The following is a 23,538-nucleotide window of genomic DNA, read 5'->3' on the forward strand; positions in this document are numbered from 1 at the left end:
TCTTTCTCTCTCACCAAGAGAGGTCACATGGATCATGTACCTTTCTCCCACAGTGAACTGTACCGACACGTGTGCAAGGAACACATGCTTCTTCTGAGGGAAGCCCATTTGAGACTGAGCTTTTTATTAGGGCTGCTCTAAGAAGGAGCCTCTGTCAGCCACAGCCACCAAAATTCCAGATTCTCCGAGGAAAAGATTCTCCCGGTAGGCAAAATCACCTTCTCATTGTAGAAAACATCCAATTTTCCAGATGCCAGCCAACAACCAGCCCTGCAGACTTCTACAGGTCAGGCATGTTGTGTTAACTCTTACCTGGGAACCGTCCGTAGGGTCTCACTTGTTGAATGTGAGCTTACTACCTTACATCCGGGAAGCGTAGGGTTCCCACGGGGGAAAACTGCAAGTGCACATATTCCTGGCACTCACAGAGTGCTCATCCCCACGAGCTTGATACGGCTTTCCCCTCCTCTACTCTTTAAGACAGGAGTCTAGGGCAGTGGCTGCCTGTTGTCTATGTGAACCACACTTGTGAACTACAGTAAAACAGAAAAAGTTGACAACCACAGTCTGTGTATCTTTCTGTGGACATAGAGAGGAAAATGCAGCGCCCCTAAGACCAAACAGCACCATGCCCCAAATCTCAGAATGCCCATATTACCAGAGGCAGGGCAGGAGAAATAGACCTCTAATCATACTCCATCAAATTATGTATGACCCCACCGCCCCCATACCCATCAGAAATGAATTGATTCTAGCTAGGGTGGGTGGAGGGGGGAACGTTATATTTTTGACCCTATGGGTCCTAGGAAGTACAGCAAACACACGAATATACAACTTGGAAAAGCAAGAAGTGTGCTAAAAAGTTTTCCATAGGCAAATTTAACCTGCCAATCTATAGTTACTAAATAAATCATCCTGTTGATGTCCTCACTGACCATGACAATAGTACATGGTTAGTTTCCCACAGATGAACTCTTCTTGAACAACTTCTCAGTTCTCTGGGAACACATAGGATGTTTGTTGGTAGGAGGTCTTTGTTGGATAACTTAGCATATCTTGCTGTGGTTGTTAACAATTCCATTTTCTATTGTTTTATTTCATTTTGTTGCTCTTATACTCCATATGAGTAAAAATGTGGAAATAAAGGACCTGTTTCATTTAAATCACTCTTCAGAGTGGACCTTTTAAAAGACGTAGAGGACCTCAGATCACCGTTTTGCTCACTTGTACTGTTAGAGCTACTTATTCCAAGCTTTGGCTTGCAAGGATCCAATTACTTGTTTCTGTCTATTTACAACCTGTGTATATGTCCACGCTGAAGCCTAAGGGGCCATTTAAAAAGAGGCCTTTGTGAGCCACAGGCTTAAACATCCCAGGAAAGTACAGTACATTTTCTTATTTGGGATAGTTCCTGCTCTGTGCATTTCCTCTCAGTTTCAACACTTACACATCTGGCTGAAAGAAGCTGCCACTTCATGAAAGAACACTCATAAATCCGCAAGATTTTTTTTTCTTTCTCCATATTATGTGCCATCTCATTGAATATAAACAGGGAGGTTAATTGAAAGAGAGATGGAGGAGAAATTAAACAGTTAGAAGCAAACAGAAGTTCCCAATAGAAAGCAAAGAATATTCTTCGTTAGTCATCTTACTGTCTTCATAAACTGTTCATGCTTTCATAGGCATTTTGATAGTCAAATAGGCTGTGAATTTAGAGTGTTTGCTAAAAACCCTATCTACCTGAAAATATTCCATCTTGGTATTTTTATTAATGTGTTCATATTTTCCTCTCATTATGAATCATGTGTTCAGCAGATCGGGCACACTAATCATCAGGTTCATTGTCCCAAGTCCTTCTCCTTTCTGGGGTTATTAGGCTTTGACTAGTGGTGCATGCAGGTGGAAAATGCAGCAAAGGGAAATCTACTTTAAGAGTGAGGGAGAGGGAGGAGTTGGGGGTAGGGGCAGAAGGAGAGGGAGAGAGAGATTATCAAGTAGACTCCATGCCCAGAGCAGAGCCAGAGGCAGGACTCAATCTCATGACCCTGAGGTCATGACCTGAGCCGAGATCACGGGTCAGACATTCAACCAGCTGAGCCACCCAGGTGCCCCAAGGGAAATCTACTTTCAGCAATATTATGATTAAAATAAATATTTCTCCCTTCCTCCCCAAAAAGCATTTATGACTGTTGGACCCTTTCTTAAATTAAGAGAAGTTAGTTACATGATTGAACCGCAGCAGTTAACCACCAGCAATTATCACCACCATCATTTAATAGTAATAGCACTGCTGTAGATGCTCAGCTACCCTAATGTCATCCTTTGTATGTGACCGTTCCACAGGAGGGTCACACGATTATCACACTCACGTTCCTGTTTTTGTTTCTCATGAGAAAGGAAAGATGTAAGAATATTTAGAGGACCCAGGAGCAAGTTAAAGCATATTAAATATAATTAAGTAGTTTATAAATAGGAGTTGACATAATTGGAATATTATGTGGCTCTCTCTGTATAAAAGGCCAAAACAGTTCTGTATCGATCAAGGTCAGATCTGTGAACTGGGACATACTTGTCGTGGCCGAATTCAGTAAGTTCACTGTCAATGTGTTTAACCGAAACCAGAATCTATAATCACGTAAAGGCAACCTCAGTTGCTTCGGCCCTCCCTATTCTTCTTGGTTAGAAAGACAGGAAAACAGCTCTCAGGCCTGTGCCCGGAGTTAATTGGCCATGGAAGCAAGGCAGGTGCCACACCAGCCTCTGCTGAACAGATGTTTGTGGACAGAATCCCCAGCTTTTGAGTGCAATACAGCTAAGTATTCTGGACAACGATAGATCCTCAGTTACCACATTTTGAGTGTTACCAACCTGTACCTTCCCCCAGGAACTCTTCTTTGTAGCAGTTGCTGGAAAGAAATTGTCGCTACAGCCATCCATCTGTATCTGAGAGCCCTGGAAGTTATAGGGGTGAGACTGTGACCTCAAGGAGTGAAGGGAGCGGGGGTGGGGCCTGGGTAGCCCGTTTGATTGTCATCTACCATGGAAGGTTCTTACCAATGTAGGGAAGGCTCAGATCTGTCCGTAGATGGGAGGGTTGTCTCCTGGAGGCTGACTGGGCGTTCCCATTTCCCCACAGACGGAAATTGAGACTATGGGCTTAACACCGTTCACATGTTGGTTAGATAGAATGAAGAACCTCAGGTTGGAAGACGTATTTAAATCCTGGAACGAGATCCCAAAGAAATGTTTTCATCTCAATCCCTATGAGCTTTGGCAACACCATAATTATTTAGTTGTGGAACACTGGGGTTTTTGTTTGTTCTTTTTGTTAGTTTGGGGAGTATTCTTTTTTTTTTCTTTTTAAGATTTTATTTATTTATTTGACAGAGAGAGACACCGCGAGAGAGGGAACACAAGCAGGGGGAGTGGGAGAGGGAGAAGCAGGCCTCCCGCGGAGCAGGGAGCCCGATGCGGGGCTCGATCCCAGGACCCTGGGACCATGACCTGAGCCGAAGGCAGACGCTCAACGACTGAGCCACCGAGACGCCCCAGTTTGGGGAGTATTCTTAAGAGGGGAATTCTGTTTAACTTTTTTCCATCCATTAAGTCTCTTGAGTAGTGTCCCTATCTGAAGGGCCTCTGGAGGTCTCTTACAATTCTAGAATTTATTGATGACTTCTGCTTTATTTGGAAAATTATGGAATTTAAACAGGGGATTCCGTTTTTATTCTCAGTTTCATTTTGCTTTTGATTTTTCCTGTGGCATTTACATGCCTCCGTTACCTTCCATTTCTGAACTTCTTTCTTTATCCATTAAGCAATTATTGATCAGCTCCTCTGTGACATTTTAATACTTCTTATGCAAGTTAGTGGTAACATAAATGAGAAAAAGTCTGAAAGAAAAGGAAGATACGTTTTCAATCGGCTCTCTAATTTATCACTGCAACTTGTATCTTAACTGTTCCTAGCCCCAACTGATTTTTTTCCCCAAATATAAAATGTCTATAATAATCTGTATCATATGTGATTTTGAAGCAGAATACTCTAATGTTTAAGAGCTTTGGGGGAGAGATAAAAGATGAAGAAGAAAGAAAAAAGGGGCTTTTGGAATTTGAGTCATGGCCACACCATTATTTACGTAGCGTGTTGCCAGCGGTTGAGTCCTGTTCCCCAGCCTTGGTTCTTGAGTTGGACCAAGAGAGAATTCAGAGTCAAACTCTTCGGCAAGCAAGGGTTTAATGGCAGTTTAAGCAAAAGTACACTCTCCAGATGAGAGAGAGCTGGTGGGCCCCGAGGGGGCAGCTGCATTGGGGGTCAGGGTTGTCTTTCCTTCTTATGTTTGAATAGGTGGTGGGTCATAGCTAGGGTGGTTCCTGAGTAGGGTGCAGCCAGTCAAATAAGGGACTCCTCCTACCGGTCGGGAGGGACAGTTTTTGGCCCTCTGTGGTCCTTATCAGAACTGTCAAGGCAGCCTTCGGGGGCGTGGTGTCGAAACTGTAGGACAGCAGCGGTCGTTTGTATGCGTGTCCCCTGGGGTCTGAGCCGGCTGGCTCTTTGAAACTGGTTTCCGTAAGAAAGCACTCGTTCCCTGCTCATATCTAACTGCCTACTCTATCAGTGTGACCTTGGGCAAGTCATTTAACCTCCCTGAGTATGTTTCCTCATATGTAAATATTATGTATAGGGTTGTTAGAACCAAAGGCACTACTGTAGTGTAAATCACTTGTGAAAATGCAAGCAAATAGTGTCCAATACATGAGAATTCTTAGAAGTATAAATGAGGCAAACTGCAGCCCAGACAATGTTTTTTTGGGTGCTGAAACTTACAAAAATAAATAAATAAAACAAAATTGCCATCATTGTTATAAAATGTAACCTAGTCTCAATGGGTGTGGCTTATCAAGAAGTTAATATGTTTGAGTTGAGGGTTTTGAGAGGTGTTGCTTTCAGAAAGAAAGAAAAAGAAGGAAGGAGGGGAGGGAGGGAGGGAAGGAAGGAAGGAAGGGAAAGGAAAGGAAGGAAGGAAGGAAGGAAGAGTTTAGTGTGGTATTTGTCTTCCAGTGATGTCTCAAACACAGACTTGTTTATTGAGCTACATTGATTTTCATGTACTTTCAGGCAATTCAAATGGAAATTTGGCCTAGGGGAAATCCTAATTCCTTTAAGCTACAAAAGACCAGCTATTTGTTTTTATTCTAATTCTTTAGTACAGTGGGAACCGGGATCATTAATGATCACAAAGGCATGCTTTGTTTGTTCAGACAAAACTTATACAGTAGTCAGCATCCCTCTATTAAATACTGTGGTTGCTCTGGGCTTTGGGCTGCAGAAGATTAGAAATTAAAGATGAAATACACAAAGCTGAGGGAGTTATCCACTAAACAATATGGGGGCAAAAACAAACAATGAATCGTGGAACACTACATCAAAAATTAATGATGTAATGTATGGTGATTAACATAACAATAAAAAATTTAAAGGAAAAAAATATGGGGGCAAAAGAGAGAAAGATCAAAACTATATCAGTGTGGACAGAGCTTAGCCTTGTTGTTCTAATTCTTATCTCAGGATAATGCTGAAAGAATAGTATTTTCGTTGTTAAATTTAGAAATAGGTGACAATTTGGGAGAAAAAAAAATGACCACTCTGATAGATACTTCACTTAGATTACAAAATCAATATTCTTTGTAACTTGTAATGTTCCCAAGTTGGGAATCATATTTATAATAACACAGATCATGGAAATTCTCAAACTATCTTTCTACATTTTTATTGAAACTTTATAAGTCCCCCTTAAAGGAATACAGGGTACCACATGACACCTGCAAATGAGTGCTCTGGGAGACATTTGGCTTCACATCTGTCAGAATGATGTAGTAGTTTGAAAAAGGGGTGTCCAGTGCCACCTGCCTGGATCCCTGGCAGGTCCAGTGACATACTTGTCATCAAACTGGAAAAGCTGGAGCATCTCACTTGCACAGCCCCTTCTAAGGTCTTGCAAGGGGACGTGGGTTTATATGGTCACATGTTCATCTAAAACTTGCAGATCAGTTAGGACCTTTATCTTTTTTCACTTCAACTTCCTTTCCATCATGCCTTTCCTTGTATAGGATGGCCCTGGAGTGACACTGTGGGCACTTTAAGGACTCAGCTAAGGAGACTTTGAGCTGGGGATACATTTAGTGTAGATTTAATTGGATATATTTATGAGGTGTGGAATCATTGCTGTCTGTGGTTGTTATTGCTAGCCATCCAGGAATATTCCTACCACCTGCTGACTCACCTAGTGACAAGGAAGTCCAGGGTCAGAGATTATATGAAGCTATGAATTTGTCCTGCGGAGCCCTGCACCAGACGTAAATAGGTAGTAAAGGAGAAATAAGGTTTGAAATGTACGGAAACGGAAGTTAGTCTGTGGAAAATTCCTCTTGTCATCAGAGGTATTATAAAATGCCTAATCAAAAGGGAACTTTCCTCCTGTCAGAAATGTACTTGACAATGGAACTTAGATAATTATAAACTTGCCAGAATTTTCTCCTTTTTGATGAGTATTTCTTTTCTGAGCAATTTATCAGAATTCTTGCATTTTGAGGGCACAAACCCGTAAGCAGTGTTGCAAAATTGAGTCCATCAGCGTGTGAAGTCACACGTGCTGTGCATCGCAGTGTAGCCCTGAATCGTAGGAATGTCGCAGAAAAAGATTTCTTGTTTATGTGACATGAAATACTGATATTGACAAAGATAATATAAAACTCAATATTCTGTTGTGTTTCTTTTTGTTTTAGGTTCTTATTTAAATTCTGGTTAGTTACATATAGTGTAATATTGGTTTCAGGAGTAAAATTTAGGGATTCATCACATACATACAACACCCCGTGCTCATCACAAGAGGTGCCCTCCTTCACGCCCATCCCCCACCTGGCCCATCCCCCACCCACCTCCCTGGGGCAACCCTCAGTTTGTTCTCTAGAGTGAAAAGTCTCTATGGTTTACCTCCCTCTCTTTTTCTTTTTCTTCCATCCCCTAGGCTCATCTATTTTGTTTCTTAAGTTCCACATATGAGTGAAATCATCGAACACTCATAATATTCTATGAGGATATCACAACAGAGTATCTAATGAATGTCATCAATTCAGAGTATTTAAGATTTGTTTATTACCTAATAAAGTCTTCCCAGCTTAGCAGTAATGCCAAAAATTTACGTGGCATTAATAATAACACATTTTGAAGCCAAATGAAACTTTTCTAAGCTATCAATTATGAAAACTATATTAAATAATTACATTGAATAAAGGCTAAATTATCTTTGCTTTCTATCGATAGAAAATATTACAAAATCATTATCTTATAAAGAAGCAATGAAAGAGTAAATATTGCCCAAAAATATAGAAAGAAAAGCGTTTATTAGAGACCAGTCAGGCACTTAATAAAAAAATGTTATGTGCTTTTCTGACACTTGTGGTGTTAATCAGCTCAGAAATAATTTCCTGTGATTTCTTACTCTAAATAACTCCTCACCTTATACCTAATTTCATATTCATAATTTGGTATTCTTTTTCTTAATGAGGGCCCCCCCACATTATGTAATTTCAGACCCCACAAAACCTGGATCCGCCTCTCTTCCCAGCTCTGTTTCTTGATAGCTGTGTGATCCTGGGGAATTCACTTCTGTGCTCTGTGCTGCAATTTCCTCATCTCCAGAGTGGGAGTGAAAATAGCACAGCTTCAGAGTGCTATTTCGCAAGAGTGTGAAACGACTTCAAACGTGTAGAAGAACACTTAGAACAGGACCTGGCACAAGTAAACACCATCTAGATGTTTCTTACTGTTACTGTAACTGTCGGGAACTGAAACTCACGTCAAGGTCACAGTGACTGATTCTTCCCTGCTGAGTCTTCTCTGTCTGCAGAGGAATTAGCCAACAGAAAGACAGGAGTGCCTGCTGGTTCCAGAACTGCTACGCCCCTCCACGTGCTGACCTGACCCACTGCCACTGTGGACAGGGATGCCTCCTGATCTGTCAAACATGGTAGAGGGTGGGTCCACAGGAGTCAGCAGGCACGGAGTGGAGTGGAAGGAAATTCTTCTAAGCCGACTTGGTTGGCAATAAAAATCCAGAGAGGCCAAAAAGCCTCCATGGGGCATGCAAGAAAGAGAAGTTCTTAAGATCCTCTCTGCTCTGCAGTCCTAGCTACTCTAAGTCATTTAATGTGACAAAGAGGACAGCAATTCCTAAGAGACCATTGAAAGCCCCCTCAGAGCTCATTGTGTATCCCATGATCTGAGCACCAGGCTGATTGTTAGATATCTGTTTTTTTCCTTTGAGGTCAATTGTGCCCAATTGGGGCCTCCCCGTGTTATTTTTTTCATTTTAGTCTTCTGTGTTCAGTTCCCAGTTTAGACATGGTAATCTAAATCTGTAATCCCCTCAGAATGGGTTGGGTTTTTTAATTTTTTTTTTTTTTTTTTTTTTAAGCAATCTCTACACCCAGTGTGGGGCTTGAACTCACAACCCTGAGATCAAGAGTCATGTGCTCCACGGACTGAGCCAGCGGGGTGCCCCTGGGGATTTTTTTTTTTTTTTTTTTTTAATGAGGCCCTTTGGTCCCTTCTAAAGAGGCAAAACTAGTCCCTTGACCTTTCTGAATGGTGGAGGCCCTATTAGGTTGTCAGTGCTCTCTCTACTTGGTTTCAATCTTTTTAAAACTATCCCAGAGATAATGCTTATTTTACTAGTTAATTCAACGATGCTGCATTTTGCTTCATTATGATAAAGAAGTGCCTGTTGGTGACAGTAGCTAGGTAGCTGTTTTCATTTTTTTTTTAAGATTTTATTTATTTATTTGAAAGAGAGAGAGAGTGGATGCACAAGCAGGGAGGAGGGGCGGAGGGAGAGGGAGAAGCAGACTCCCCACTGAACAAGGAGCCCAATGTGGGGCTCGATCCCAGGACCCCGGGATCATGACCTGAGCCAAAGGCAGACGCTTAACCGACTGAGCCACCCAGCGCCTGTTTTGGTGTTTTAATGGACCTAGCCTTTGGGTGGTCTTTTTCTTCACTGTAAGTTGTTCTATTGTAGGAGTCTTTTTTCTTTACGTGTACCGATTTCAGCATAAAAGGACAGGAAGTTGTGGGTTCAGTGTAGGTGTAGCCAGCACCTTCAGCAGGGGCCGCTCGGCACTCTGGGCTGAAGGATTCTTTCACTCTGAGCTTAGTAGCCGGTTGCAGGAGAGAGTCATCAACCAGCAGAAATGAATTTAGTGGGGGGCACCTGGGTAGCTCAGTCGGTTGAGCCTCCGACTCTTGATTTCAGCTCAGGTCGTGATCCTAGGGTTGTGAGATCGAGCCCCACGACGGACTCACACTCAGCGGGGAGTGTGCTTGGGATTCTCTCCCTCTCCCTCTGCCCCCCTCCACAAACGCATGTGCACTCTTTCTCTCTCTAAAATAAATAAATCTTTAAAAAAATGAATTTGGTGGTTGAAATTTGAAACTTTAGTAAGTTTGACTGTGTTACTGTCATATTTTAGTCTTCGGTACTGCGTTTGGTCAAGGTTTTTGCATCACTCTTAATTTCTGCTCACTTTAAGAACCTGTATCCTCTAAAGCTTCAGAGTTGTTAAAATTTGACTCCTCTACTAACATTTTGTGAAGTCCCTTGCAACTTTAACTTTGTAGCATCCCATCCCCCCTTACTTTGTTAACCTGCCTATGCAAGTCACATAACGTCTCGAGAGCCCCCTTAGAATTACATCCTCCAGTCCGACAAATCCTCAAGAAGATTTGGATTCGAATCTTCACGTAACTTTTGCACCTGATTTGCTGTGTGACCGTCAGCAAAATCATAGTCCCAAGGGCCAACTTGATAAATGTTCTCTCATCGTCTTGATGATTTGTTTCCCTAGACTTCATTTTCTTTACCCCTAAGAATGGGAGTAACTGTTGTAGACATAAACAACTTTTACTGTTGACATCAGGCATTTGAGTCCCCCTTCTGCTCTGTCCTGTCTTTCATGCTGTAATTTATCCCCAGAGAAAAGAGAGGCAGTGACCTAGCCGTATCCCCGAGCCGTAAAACCTCGGTGATGGTTAGCCTCTTTCGGGAAATGTTAAATGTGTTCTGTATTTCAGAAAAGGGACCTTTTATTTTTTATTTTTTATTTTTTTTTGGATTTCTAAAGCTCAGTTCTGAATGTAGTCATTGTTTTGTGGATGAATGTATTTGGATTAACATGTATTTTTCCATGTAGATGATTTATACATGGCCTTACAAGGATGAGAATTCTGGGTTCTTTAGAAGGAATAGGCTTCATATACTTTAGAGTCATATGATGATGAATTCTATACTATGATCGTTATTTGTGTACAGATTTTCCCTCCCATCTACGTGCTGTGATAGAACTTGGGTCTCACCAGCTGCTATAAATTAAGCTGATTCCTGCTCAGCTTTCACTGTAACTGCCACCGGCTATAGAGGCAGTATGTTTGGGGGAAAAAAATGGAAAATTAAATCCACTGTCATGTTTTTCAAATTGCAGCAGTGTATAAGAAAATGCTGATTGTTTGTGTTGTTTTACGATCACTTAGGTATCATTGAAATATGCCTGATTTCTTTGAAATTGATCAACCTCATTCCTTCCTTTCTTACTGTCTTGTGTTTATTTTTCACCGTGAACTTAGTGGTTTTCTAGCTAGCTTTTTTTTTTAAGTCTCCCCAAATAATGTACTGTGTAGGTGCTCTGCATCTTAGACAAATGATTTATAAATTATAATTATTATACCAAGGAATATTTTGAATCTGTTAATTTGAATTAAAATGTTATATGCCATAACATATTTTTAAAGTATGAATTTACCCATACCTAGGAGTTCCCTTTCGCTTTTTTAAACTTCATTTCTCATCTTGTCAATTTAAGTTCTTTTTTTTTTAATGATTTTTTAAAATTTACTTAGAGAGCGCACAAGCAGGAGGGGCACAGGGAAAGGGAGAGAGAGAAACTCAAGCAGACTCCCAAATGAGCACAGAGCCTGGATGCAGGGCTTGATCTCACGACCCTGAGATCATGACCTGAGCCCAAACCAAGAGCCGGACGCTCAACCAAACAGAGCCACCCAGATGCCCCTAAATTGTCTCTTAAAAGTTTGTAGAGAGACATGATATCTGAAAAAAAGCCAGTCATATGTCAAATTTTTATCATACTGTTTTATTAACCGCCTGCCATTGTGTTCCTTTACTAATATACTACAGTATCTTTTTCTGTTTGGAACACCTCATTGATTTGCATCTCTTAAAAACCATCTTAAGACCTGAATTTCCACCAAAAAGCTAGTATACAGGAGGTTTTAAAGCTCGACTGACTGGATATACAATTTAACTAGAAATAAAGATGGAAAACCCTCCTTTCAGTTCTTGCCAAGTTCATCAGAAGGCTTTTATTGAGGAGGTTAGGTTCAAGGCATTTGGGAGTGAAACCAGCTGCAAAATAATATGGTGTCAGCTATTTTACAATGGTAGCAAGGAAGGGAAAGGCTGTGAGTAGTGTCGGATTATAAATTATGTCCGTTCTCCTTAAAGCTCAGGCCGGGGAACTGCGGAGCGCCAGCCAGCTAAGGTAGTATTCTGTGTAGAGGGTCCTTACTACCCTAGTGGAGGAAATAAAAAGTCAGAACTTTGCATCCCGTTTAATCTAAGGGTGGAAGAATGAAGCCCACAATTTTAAGGGATATGATTCCTTCCCACAGTGGTACATTGGTATCCTTAACAATGGCAGAATTTACCTCTAGCATTTCTTGAATGTGACAATTTGAAAATAGCCTTCTCCCATCCTGAAACAGTTCCTTTCCCACCTCTCAGTTTTTAAACTTCAAGTGTGCTTCTGGTGTTAGTCCACACAGAAGCCATGCCTCCCCTTTCTTTTTGTATTTAAGATACTATATTCACAGATTACAGTGTGACTAGAGCCAGTTTTTTTTCTATTGCTCTTCTTCATGATGGGTTCACTGACCCTCTCCTGTCTGAGTGCCTCTTTAGTGAAGCTGGAAAACAGCTGTCTGAAATATGGCTATTAGTTCTAGGGTTTCGCTGACATGTGCCTTGGATAAATTAAGGAGCAGTCAAAGGAAGTCCATAAATATGAATCCTTTGCCAGTTGCTTTTCCATTAAACTCTGTTGGTTGAATGAAATTAACAAATAATTATGCTGGTGGGGAATCTACTACATCCAAATGTAATATAATGTCTTCCTTTAACGACAGAGCTTAATTTTTCCTGTACACCAGATTAGTTTTTAGGGTAATCTACATTGCAAATTGGCCGATTTGCATTAGAACCATGCCTACTTGTTCTGATTTGTCAACACCTCTTTTTTAAAAAAAAGTCTTTACCATTGAGCATGGGTGGGTAAGACCATCTGCTTGTGGAGCTCGCTGGCAGCTCCATCACTTAACACATGAGACAGGGTACAGCTGTTTAATTGTTATGGTGCTGAATGATTACCATTCTATTCAAAATTAATATTTATATATGTGTGCATAGAAAGCATGTGGTTAAACATAAGTGATCTAATTGTGAATTAATGGCATTAAGTGTTCATTAATTAGTCCCCCCATGAACAATGAAGGGTAAAATAATGCTTTTCGCATACACTCCCAACTCTTGGCTTTTAAGAAGAGTCCCCAGGAGTGATTATTATGCATGTGAGTAGTCCACTCCAAATGCATTGGTGTGTAGAGAGAAAAAAAAAAAAAAAAATCACTGTATACCTGCCATGAAAAACAAAGAGAAAAGTATCTATATGGTGATGACATATACCCTAACTCTTTCCTGCCCCCAAAAGCATGATCCTCTGAACTGTGACCCGTGTAGGTTCAAGCCACGCAGTGCAGGCCTACAGGTATGTCTGCTATGATTGCATGTACCAGCATGTCACCCACAGGAGCCACCACAAGCAATTGGGAGCACTTGCTCAGCTGAGAGTGGGTTTCCTCCTATACTTAGGAATGGTGACCCACAAACTTAACAGCATTCTGCTACAAAAAGTTAGCAACCTATATTCCATCATGTCTGCTCAGTACATTTGATAGTGAGGAACAAAAATGAAAAATTGTCAGCAAAATTGCAATGTAAGGATAGAGAAATGCATGTAAAATAGGATATTTAGATGTCTTTGTTTCCAAGTAGCTCCTATAAAAAGTGACTTGTATTTATGGATATTTATACAGATATTTATACGGCTTCAGGAAATACTGACTTGCCCTGCCCAAGTACGATTACTAAGGAGGGAACGTACAATATATAAGGACAAGTTGTGATGGGTTCTTTATTCCCAAAAGCTGAATCACATTTTGATTGGGAAGTATGTATCTACGCCAGTAGAGGGTTTATGGGAGACAAAAAAGAAAACTTCTGGCACAAAAGTGGAATTCCCCACCCTGGGAATTAGCCAGTTCACATAAAGAGTGTTCCCATGAAAGGGAGACTCTGTGGAGGAGGTAGAGAGTAAGAGGGCTTATCCTGACATTATTAGGGTGGAGTGGGCCTCATGGCTTTGAAGACAAAACCACTGGCAATTCCCAGCTCCTTCAATTAGTCAGATTTCTTACATTCTTCAGTCTCTTAAAAGATACCAATTGCTTCCTGCATCAGTCCCTTCTAAACTCTTACTAATAAGATGAATTAATACTACCTAGTATTTATTGAGTGTTTACTGTGTGCTAAGGCAACAATGCAACGTTCTCTGCATACAATACTTTTTTAATCCTCACAACCTCAACAGATAGTAGCTGTTAAAATCTCCATTGAGGGGCACCTGGGTGGCTCAATCAGTTAAGCCACTGACTCTTGATTTCTGCTCAGATCATGATCTCAGGGCCCTGGGATCCAGCCCCATGGGCCTCCGTGCTCAGCGGGGAGCCTGCTTGAGGATTTTTCTCTCCCTCTGCCCCACCCGCCTGCTCATAAGCACAGGTGTGGCCCTCTCTCTCCCTCTCTCTCAAATAAATAAGTAAAAATCTTTTTAAAAAATAAATAAAATTAAATCTGCATTGGAGGAATGCAGGCTCAGAGAAGTTACCTAATTTTTTTATGGTTGCACAGCTAATAAGTAAGAACCTGAACCCACAGGAGCCATCCCCAAGCCCATTCTCTTGAGCAATAGGCTATGCTGTCTCCTTTTAAATTGTTTTTGCACGGATGTGTATAGGGGAATAGGCAAAAATTAATTTTCTTCTGTGATAAAGAGAAATTAGTATCTATGAACCTGTCACAAAAGACTGAATTTTCATAGAAACTGGTGCAGTAATAATGTCAATGATGTCTCAATAATAAAGTGTCAGTTCTTTTATTCAGCAAAATTTAAATTATAGCTGATAATAGGACCCATGGCTTGCCAAAATAAAAGTAACAATTACAGCAACAAATAAAGGCTTGAGGAAAATGAATTTATACTGTGAGAGATTTAAGAAAATTGTAAACTATTTATTGAAAATTCCATATACCTAACCTTCCAAATTTTAAACTTACTTCCAGTTCTTTTCTCAGCTGAAATTAGTAGGCTAAATACCATGTACAGACATTGACCAGTGAAAAACACTCACAGTGTGTAGATGACATGTAACTAGTATCAGCAAATGCAAGTGGTAAACATCTGCACATGCTCTTCTCTCGCCCACAAATAAAGAAACATTACTCCCTGTGTAAGTCGCCTTTGAAAAGAGCCAAGATTATCTATGGTTTTCCCAAAATAAATTACGGTTTATCTTAGGTGAGTTAAAGATTGTTCAGTTATGTTTATTGTCTTCCCTGGTGTCTTCAAGAAAACTAATAAGAGGAAGACCCGATATATTTCACATAATTATTTACAAGTCTTATTCTATAAATTTTCCTTAAATACTAAATTTTACACAGAGGCAGAAGCAATGATGGCAGCCCAGAAATTATATTCATTGCTATTGATCAGTTCGGTCGGTTATTTTTATGGTTTCCTGCCACTCGACTTGTTAGTACTATACAGACATGACTTTAATCATTGTCATAACCAAGTTCATTGTATCAATTTAAAGATCCGAATATTCACTGATGTAAAAAATGTTTGTGTTACAGTTTTTATTTATTAAGGTTGAGAGCTGGCTCCGGATAGTCTTGTTCCCAAATCAAGGTGCCGAAACAGACCTGACAATTTTTAAATCTAGGAAACCCTAAGAAAATGTGGTTATGCTTATGTCTGCCAGGGAGTGCAGATCTAAAGGAGACGTGTGCTACCGACATGTTTATGTATGTGGTCCAGGGGATGAAGTCCCACCACGTGTGGAGACCACAGAACTCCTGGATCACATGCTGAACAACACTCATCTCCGTGTAAACTGTGTACTTGCCAACGTCAGTGAGTCAGTGTGCTGTCCCCATTCTGAGTGTGCCACGCTTCCTTCCATTATGTAGACATAGTCCACGGTGAGGCACGAAATTCTAAACTGAGGGAAAAATACCAAACATTTTTCTTTCGGTTATCTTTACAAAGCTTTGCAGCTTATGGCACTTTTCCAGCAATGCTGACTTGATGAAATTCGGTTTGTCTTATAGCCCCTTTTCCATGGAATCTCTTTTTTTTCTGGACTGATGTAAATCAAGAAAATATTCTTTCACTTCCTTGGAATGTCTTAGGGTAGTGGTCCAAACTGAAGTACGGTATTTTGCTGGGGTAGGGCGCATGTAAGAGGCCAGTGTATTTGTACAGATAATTTGTTTACCAAATTTCCAATCTATAAAAAAGAACAGAATATGTAAAGTTTCAAAAACAATTTGTTTGAAACAGGTTTTCAAAAATGCATTGCCAATGTTAGGGAAGCAAAAGCTCTTCCAAACCACATGCACACGTGTGTGTACACACAAATACTCACACAAACTTTTTTTCCCCACTGGCACACCTCACTTTCTAGTTGTTAAAATTCAAATTAAGTGACTTGTCTAAACGGGATAAAATATTTGTGATGTTTTATTCTAATCTTAGAATGAGAATTCTATGGTGAGGGAGAACATAGTCTAGTAAGGGGTCCGAGTAAATTGTTTTATGACATTTAAAATTAGATCACTGCCATAATCCTTTATGACAAGGTAATCAGTAATTGGCAGTGTGTACCAATTAAGGAACATCAAACCAATGGGTGTGCAGCTTGTACACTGATTTAAACAGTTACTGATTGGAATAAATGGATTTAATATGTACTTATTTGCAGACTGTTGCATTCCTGTCATCCTCCAGGAGCTGGTAGTGAATAATCTAAGAATGATACCTACTTACAATTTTAATGAGATACTAATGTGAATCATTTTTTTAAGTCTGGGTTATAAAGTATAAGGAAACACCCAATGCTAAATCAAAATTTGTCCTCAATTCCAAGGACGTTGCGGTAATCGGCATAGTGAAGAATATGGCTGTGTTTTATTATGTTCTCATCTGATTGAATTATCCTCTTCTGAAGACGGGCGCCCAAGATTTTATTGTTGTAATTAAACTGAGAAATATTTCCCGCTTCTGGATTCTGTGCTGTTTGCCTGCATCTAGGCTCTACCCAGGAGTCAACTCAGTGGCCCAGTGAAAATACTGTACCATTTAATATGCTCCAACCAAGCATACTGTCAACAGTAGAAACAATGTGAATAGAATAGTTTGTAACTATATACATCAGCAACTATGTATACACAAACGATTTCTATTTTTCCCTTGTGAGCTGTCTAATGGATATACAAGCAACTTGGTTTGCCCTTGTTTCTTCTTTGTGTTTTTAAGAGTTCTTTTGACACTGAAAGGAAATTTGGCATTGATCCCATTCTGTGTAGACCTCCAAATATCCTAGTTCTTCCCCCAAGGTGGACATACATCCTCCACTGACCTCTTTTTTTAAATGAGCAAGCTTCTTTTGGACTACCACTCAAAAGACATTTCTTATACAGAATTTATACCTTAACGGAACTACTTCTGTTCTTTTATTTTTCAAACTCACTTGTTTTAATTTTTTCTTGGTTTTCTCCCTCTATTTTAATATCTTGCCGGTTGGTTTTCCAAACTTTGGGTTTTTCGAACACGTTACAGCAATTCTTTTTTTTTCTTTTAAGGTTTTATTTATTGATTTGCCAGAGAAAGAGCACAGGCAGGGGGTGTGGCAGGCAGAGGGAGAAGCAGATTTCCCCGAAGAGCAGGGAGCCTGATGTGGGGCTCGATCCCAGGACCCCTGAGACCATGACCTGAGCCGATGGCAGACACTCAACTGACTGAGCCACCCAGGCGCCCCCGGTTACAGCAGATCTTATCATAAAGCTTTCTTTAGTCTACATAAAGTACTCTCATATTTATGAAGCTGTGTCAATAGATGAATATTTTAAATTAGTTTGGATTTTAATATTACTTCCTGAGGTCTCCCTTTAATTGTCAGTGTTGAATTAAGGATTTCCACATTTTTTCATCTTATTTTTTCATGCAACCAAGTAAATTTATTGACCATTCCAAAAACGGATGATGCTTCTAGTCTTCCATAGGTTACATAGTTCCGATTCTTCTGAGTTGTGACTATAGCTGATTATCAAGTGCATGGACTTTGGCCACAGGCTACTTGGTTGGAATTTTGGCCTTGCCACTTGCTGGCATTTTGACCTTGAGAAAGTTGTTTCACTGTACCTCTGTTTCTTCATTTATGAAGTAGGGAAGATAATAAAAGTACCTATTAACCCATAGGGTGGTGAAAATTAAGTCATCTCGTAAAATGCTTAGCATAGTTTTCAGCACTTAGTAAGAGTAGTAAATGGTAGTTATTGTTAATACTATTTTATGTAGTTAGGATGGATGGATGGATTGGAAGAGGGGAGAGGAACAGATGAATGAAGAGAGGGGAAGGATTTTGGAAACGAGGTATTGCTCACACATGCTTCTCAAAAAGCAGCCACTGTATTATTCATAGAGTTTCTTCAAAAGCTGCAAACACGTGTAAGATGTACTAGAACCCCCATAATAAGGACATTTAATCATTTTATTCAGCAGATATTAAGAATCCCTTATGAACCAGGCAATGGGAAGACAGGGATTAGCCTGGCCTTGGACTTTACATTTCTAATGGAGGAGATTCACACATTCAATTCCATATGTCTATATATCATTAAAGCCTTAGATTTTTTTTTTAAGATTTTATTTATTTATTTGTGAGAGAGAGAGAGAAACAGCATGAAAGGGGAGAGGGTCAGTGGGAGAAGCGGACTCCCCGCTGAGCAGGGAGCCCGATGTGGGACTCGATCCCGGGACTCCAGGATCATGACCTGAGCCGAAGGCAGTCGCTCAACCAACTGAGCCACCCAGGCGTCCTTTTATGGAATCTCTTAATGAACTGATCACAGCTAGTTCTTGTTTCTCCTCTTCTCCTTTCACATCTACTCTAGTGTCCATACTCCGAGACTTCTTCCAAGACAAGGACTCAGTGAGAAAAAAGGGAAGAATCAGATAACTAAAGGAAATGGAGGGAGGTGGGTGCCCATAATTTTGATAGATCAGCAGATGAGGCACCAACATGTAGGTAGACTTTCCCCGTTGCTCTTCCTTTCTAGTGTACTCATTAGGAATTAAAAACCGTTCAAGACTAAATATGAGCAAAGTCCCTCCTACGGGACCTTAGACTCCAGATCCTTCCTACGGGGTACAGATGAGAGTAGATCATTTTGTGTCTGCCTCCACCCATCTTCCCCAAAACACAGAGGGGAAAATACGATCATTAGGGTCTTTGAATAAAGAAATTATTCTTTTTAAAAAGAAACATCTGGGGGTAGTGTGTGAAAAGGATACAGTACTTCTCATTTGCTTGGGTGATACTGGAGGCCTCTGGGCTATTCATATGATAAAAATATTCTTGATGGCCCAGACCTTTCTTCCACATCTGCAATTGCACCGAATCTTTGCCCACATGAACCAGCAAGTAGGCCAGGAACCTCCAAACCCATGGGCTTGAAACCCGAGCAGTCATTTCATCTGTTACGTTCTAGAGATGACTGTATCTGAATGTATTTTGAAAGAGAGGCAACACAGACCAAGAATTAGCTCTGACGTTGAAAAGACACTCAACTGCATTCTGCCATTTAAGTTAGGTCCACCTGGCCATTTCCCAAGGAAGCCATGTAGAAAACATCTAAGAGACAGTAGAACTACCCTCTGGCTTTGTAGCTATCTGCTTAAATTCATGTTAGGTCAGGAATAATTGCAAAGTACTTCTGAGTAAGAAGAGGCATCATGACGGAGACGGTGCCCCTGCACACACTGTCTGTCCCTCCTCAGTCTCTCCATCTGTACTCACTGTATCAACTGTGTTTATATCATAGGGTTGTGGGGAAGATTAAGTGAAAGCCCAATAGAGAGGGCTGAGAGCAGTATCTGACACAAAGTGAATCTTTATTATTTTCAGGGAGTAGAGCTGGGATCAGAGTACTTTAGGCGTGTCCCCTACATTCTTCTGAATCTGGTCTGGACCTGGACCAAAGCTAGAAATTTGGGGATCATTAATACATCAGCCGGGTGCTCACAGTCTGCAATTTATAGGACCAGAGCCCATGGAAGAGCTGAAACCACAGACAGCATTTTGTGTCTGTAAGCATGCGTGCATTGTGTCGGGGGGCGGGGGGGGTGGGGGTGGAGTCCGTAGCTCACACCACTTTTCTGAGACGTGAGACCCCAGAAGAATTAAGAATCACTGTCTTACAGGAAATACGGTAATTCTCACCCCCTGTGTCCCACGCGGGTCTTTTTAAAAGATAAAGAACTGAAACTCCAGGGAGAGTGTTTTATGAATACATTTTCCTGGAGAATAGTTTTAAGAGGTTCCATCTTATACATCTAGCACTGATGTTTATAAGAGTTTTCTTCTATAAAGCAAATTTAAAACTTTTGGTGAGTAGATCTAATAGGAAGGATTTTGTTTTTGTGTCAGAGCACACAGTTTTCAAAGCAGGTTTTTTGCAACTTAATGTGCATTTCAGCCATTGTTAGGTATATTAATTTTTAAATATACTGTATTATTTTTACGATTATTGTTCCTAATGGCTTCTTGCAACATGCCTGCATTTTTCTGATAATTTCCTGTAATGATGTTTTTATTGTCGCATTATTATTTTTAATAATTATTTGAACCTCATATATCGACATCTCCTTTTAGCGTCTTTATTATTTAGAACGAGGCTTTTGTGCGATTGTCAGAAATTTTCATCTTCGAGGACAAAATATACGTGGTGGATTTTACCCCTTTCTGTCTTGGTTTGAAACTATCAGCCTCAAAAAAAAAAAAAAAAAGAAAAAAGAAACTGTCAGCCTCACAGTTATTTCCTATGATATAAAATGCAAATGACAAATCTTGGTATCTTTTCTCAGTATGGATCCTGTTCTTATGGTTGGTTTTAACTGTTTGCAACATTTGTGTTAAATATTTTTAATATCTAAAGTGTTATATAACTTTAAATTATAAAATTGACCTGTTGTATATTTGAACTATATTTGCTAATTTCATCTCCACTTTTGTTTGTTCTTTTGACCCAGTGACAAACCTACCTTTACCTGTAATCAGTCCACTGTTTTGTATAATTGATTCTGTTTGCTAAAATAATAGGATTGGCTGGATTATAAATAATCCATTCCTCCTTTAAAACTACTAATCCAGATCAGAATTAATTGCATTCCTTATTTTGGTTGTGTTACCCGAAGTGGACCATACATAAAAGCAAAAGACTGTCCAACTAAGATCTGCGTGATTAATTTTTATAAATTAAGAATTCCTTCAAAAATACTACCCTGTCTGAATCAGAAACTCCAGAATTTTTAAACAAGGCACTTTGTTTACATTTAGATCATCAGTTGAGCTATTATGAGTCTCTAGTATATTATATAATGTCCGCAAGGGATCACTGAGAAATCATATGCATGATGTTATACAATAGTACACTTTTATTTTAACATCTGAAAATAGAATTATTTTCATTAAGTTCTCATTTCAGAGTCATACCTACTAGGAGTGTTTCTTCACCTTAATTTCCCCTGCAATATATTGTCAATTAGTTATAAACACTTATGTTTAAATGCAATTCAAAAGCCTCTAATGGAATCCTGTGGCAACGTGAAGAATCCTTTTATATATCCACAGTACAGATGTGTCAGAAGCATTTATGGTTTTGTTTATGCACATGACAGAACTACCAGATCTGAGTGGCTCGACTGGAAGTTAGAGTTTAAATCATTCTGTTAGGAGTTCGGCTATCACTTGCATGTGTCAGTAATGAAAAATCATCAACATAAGCATCTTTGAAAAGCAACTTTAGATCATTAAAGATGTATGAATTTTGACAAAGCAAGAAGATTTCAGACTTATTAAGAATATATTACGTCTCTATGCTGAGTGAAGGGAGAGAGGTGTGTATGCCTCCGTTCAAGAGGAAAGGTGTAGCCAAATTGTAACCTCATGAAAGATTAAATGGACAGGTACAGTAAAAGACTTCAGGCTTAATCCTGACTGTTCCTACAGAGCTTCTGTGAGAAACAGAGCTGTTCCAGGACGAATCCTGAAAAGAAACAGGATCTTAGGAGAGTCTGTATCTCGTAATAGACTACATATGCGATACACCACTATCCATCCGACATGTAGTCAAGGGCCACGGGGTAGTCATTCTCTATAGAGTTTACACATGCCTTTTTCATATTATATTAAGTTTGCTCCATTTGCTCAAAGATTCTCAATTACTTCCTTTTTTTTCTTATTTACTAGACATTAAAGTTTGATAATATGTAAATACACAAGTGGCTCAAGACAGAAGGTGAGGGCAGCAGGATTTCAGTGTGTTTATCTCTCAGGTTGAAGAAAGCCAGCATCAGAACACACATAAATGGTTCCTCCACAGCTTCTGTGTTGTCCTTTTTGCCCTGACCCGTGCAACCCTTACAAAACTACTTTGTTAAAAGCAAACGCTTAAAAATTAGCATTATTTTGTTTGTTTATTTGTAATTCTCATCGGCCTAAATTTCGCAATTTCTTTAGTAAAAAGAATTGATTCCATTTGTTCTACTTAGCTATTAAAGTATAATCTCCAGAAGGATCCGGGTGGGTGCATTCCAGGTAATCTGTGAAAGGTAGTGTTAGTTTACCTGCACACTTCTCTTGAAAATGCTGAGTATTTCCTGGAATCATGACCACACTTACTGAAACATGAATATATTGCAGTTTTAGAAGATAATGAAGTGCATCTCTGTCGTGTGATGTGAGTCTCATGTTAGCTAGAGCTACTCGATTTGCATGTGAATTCTGAAAATTTCCTTGTCCCATGTGACACCTCTGAAATGTCTGTCTGTTCTTTTTTCCTTTTTAATTTCTCAAGCTCACTATTTGGATAAGATAGTTAAAGGTACTGTATACTTGCACTTTGTTGACATATCTACATATATATCTATATATAACCGTGTATCAGACTGTACTAGGTATGAAAATAGACTGTTTCTCATGCATATTTTTGTAAATTATAAATCAGGCTTACATTATGTGAAATGCCTTGGATTTAAAGTATTGAGACTTCAGTGTCCGTGTCTCATTTTTATAATTTTGGGTTATCACAGATCTCATTCCTATGTAAAAGCATTAGTTTTCACGGGAACCAAAAACTGAAGATAACAGTACATTTGCTGTTTTTTGTTTGTTTTCTCTTCTTTTGCCTTAAGATCTTCATTGTTGGCAATTCAGCTAATGAGCTTTAAATTCTGTCTTGAAGAATCACAAATGCTCACTCTCTTATCATAGAATAAGAAATTGTCAGTCTAAAGAAGATTCTGGCTAATATATGTTGAGAGAAGTCTCATTTATCCTTATATGGAAACTTCTTTGGCTTCTTCTAAATGTTTCAAAATATACGTGATATCATAATTTCCATTCTGTTATTTTCTGAAAAAACGACAAAATTACAGTGCATTCTGCCAAACAGAAATGATAACGTTGCTCAGCAGAAAACAGCAGATTCTCGTCTCTTCAGTTCTCGTAGAAATAGGTGGAAAATATTTTTTCAGAAGAGAAAATTCCCTCTCCCTTTCTCCTCAGATTACCTATTTTCTATTCCTTGTTTGTGCTTTTCATTAGAATATGAAAATATTCATGGCAATATCCAGGCTTTCATATAATAACTCTTATGTGCATGCAGTCAGCTGATGCACCTCTTCTTCAGTGGGGCAATTAAATCTTTCTTTTTCGTTAAAAACAAAACAAAAAACATCCGGAAGGAAAACTGACTTTTTTAGATATTGGAAATCCATAGATACAGATGATAATTGTCTAGGAGAAAAGAAGCAGCAAAATTAATCTTCTCCTAACCTGATGGTATCCATACGTATAATTTCATTTTCTCCTGCCACAAGAGACTGTCAAGATAGTCTTCTTTCTCTTAGCTCTCATCTTAAGAGACAGAACGTCTCTTTGAGATATTTTCAAGTTCCACAGTGGAGGAGGGGAAGCCAGTATATGAATAATTCTTTTAAAATGACATAA

General features: G+C 39.5%; 1 protein-coding gene across 12 annotated transcripts in view; it reads left to right on the plus strand.

Moving 5' to 3' along the window:
- Positions 1-23,538, plus strand: part of TENM3 (teneurin transmembrane protein 3) — a 447,649-nt gene that overhangs the window by 341,923 nt on the left and 82,188 nt on the right. For 4 of the 12 annotated variants that reach the window (XM_088020902.1, XM_088020899.1, XM_088020901.1 and 1 more), the window contains one exon: positions 22,385-22,411. The exons of the other annotated variants lie outside the window; for them this stretch is intronic. In XM_088020902.1, the coding sequence (XP_087877028.1) occupies positions 22,385-22,411 (27 nt within the window). The remainder of the gene's footprint in view (positions 1-22,384; positions 22,412-23,538) is intronic. 12 annotated transcript variants of the gene reach the window in all.

Source organism: Eumetopias jubatus, unplaced genomic scaffold, assembly GCF_037043125.1.
Source record: "Eumetopias jubatus isolate StellerSeaLion01/CBP00866 unplaced genomic scaffold, mEumJub1_p1.0 scaffold_2, whole genome shotgun sequence".
Classification (NCBI taxonomy): Eukaryota; Metazoa; Chordata; class Mammalia; order Carnivora; family Otariidae; genus Eumetopias; species Eumetopias jubatus.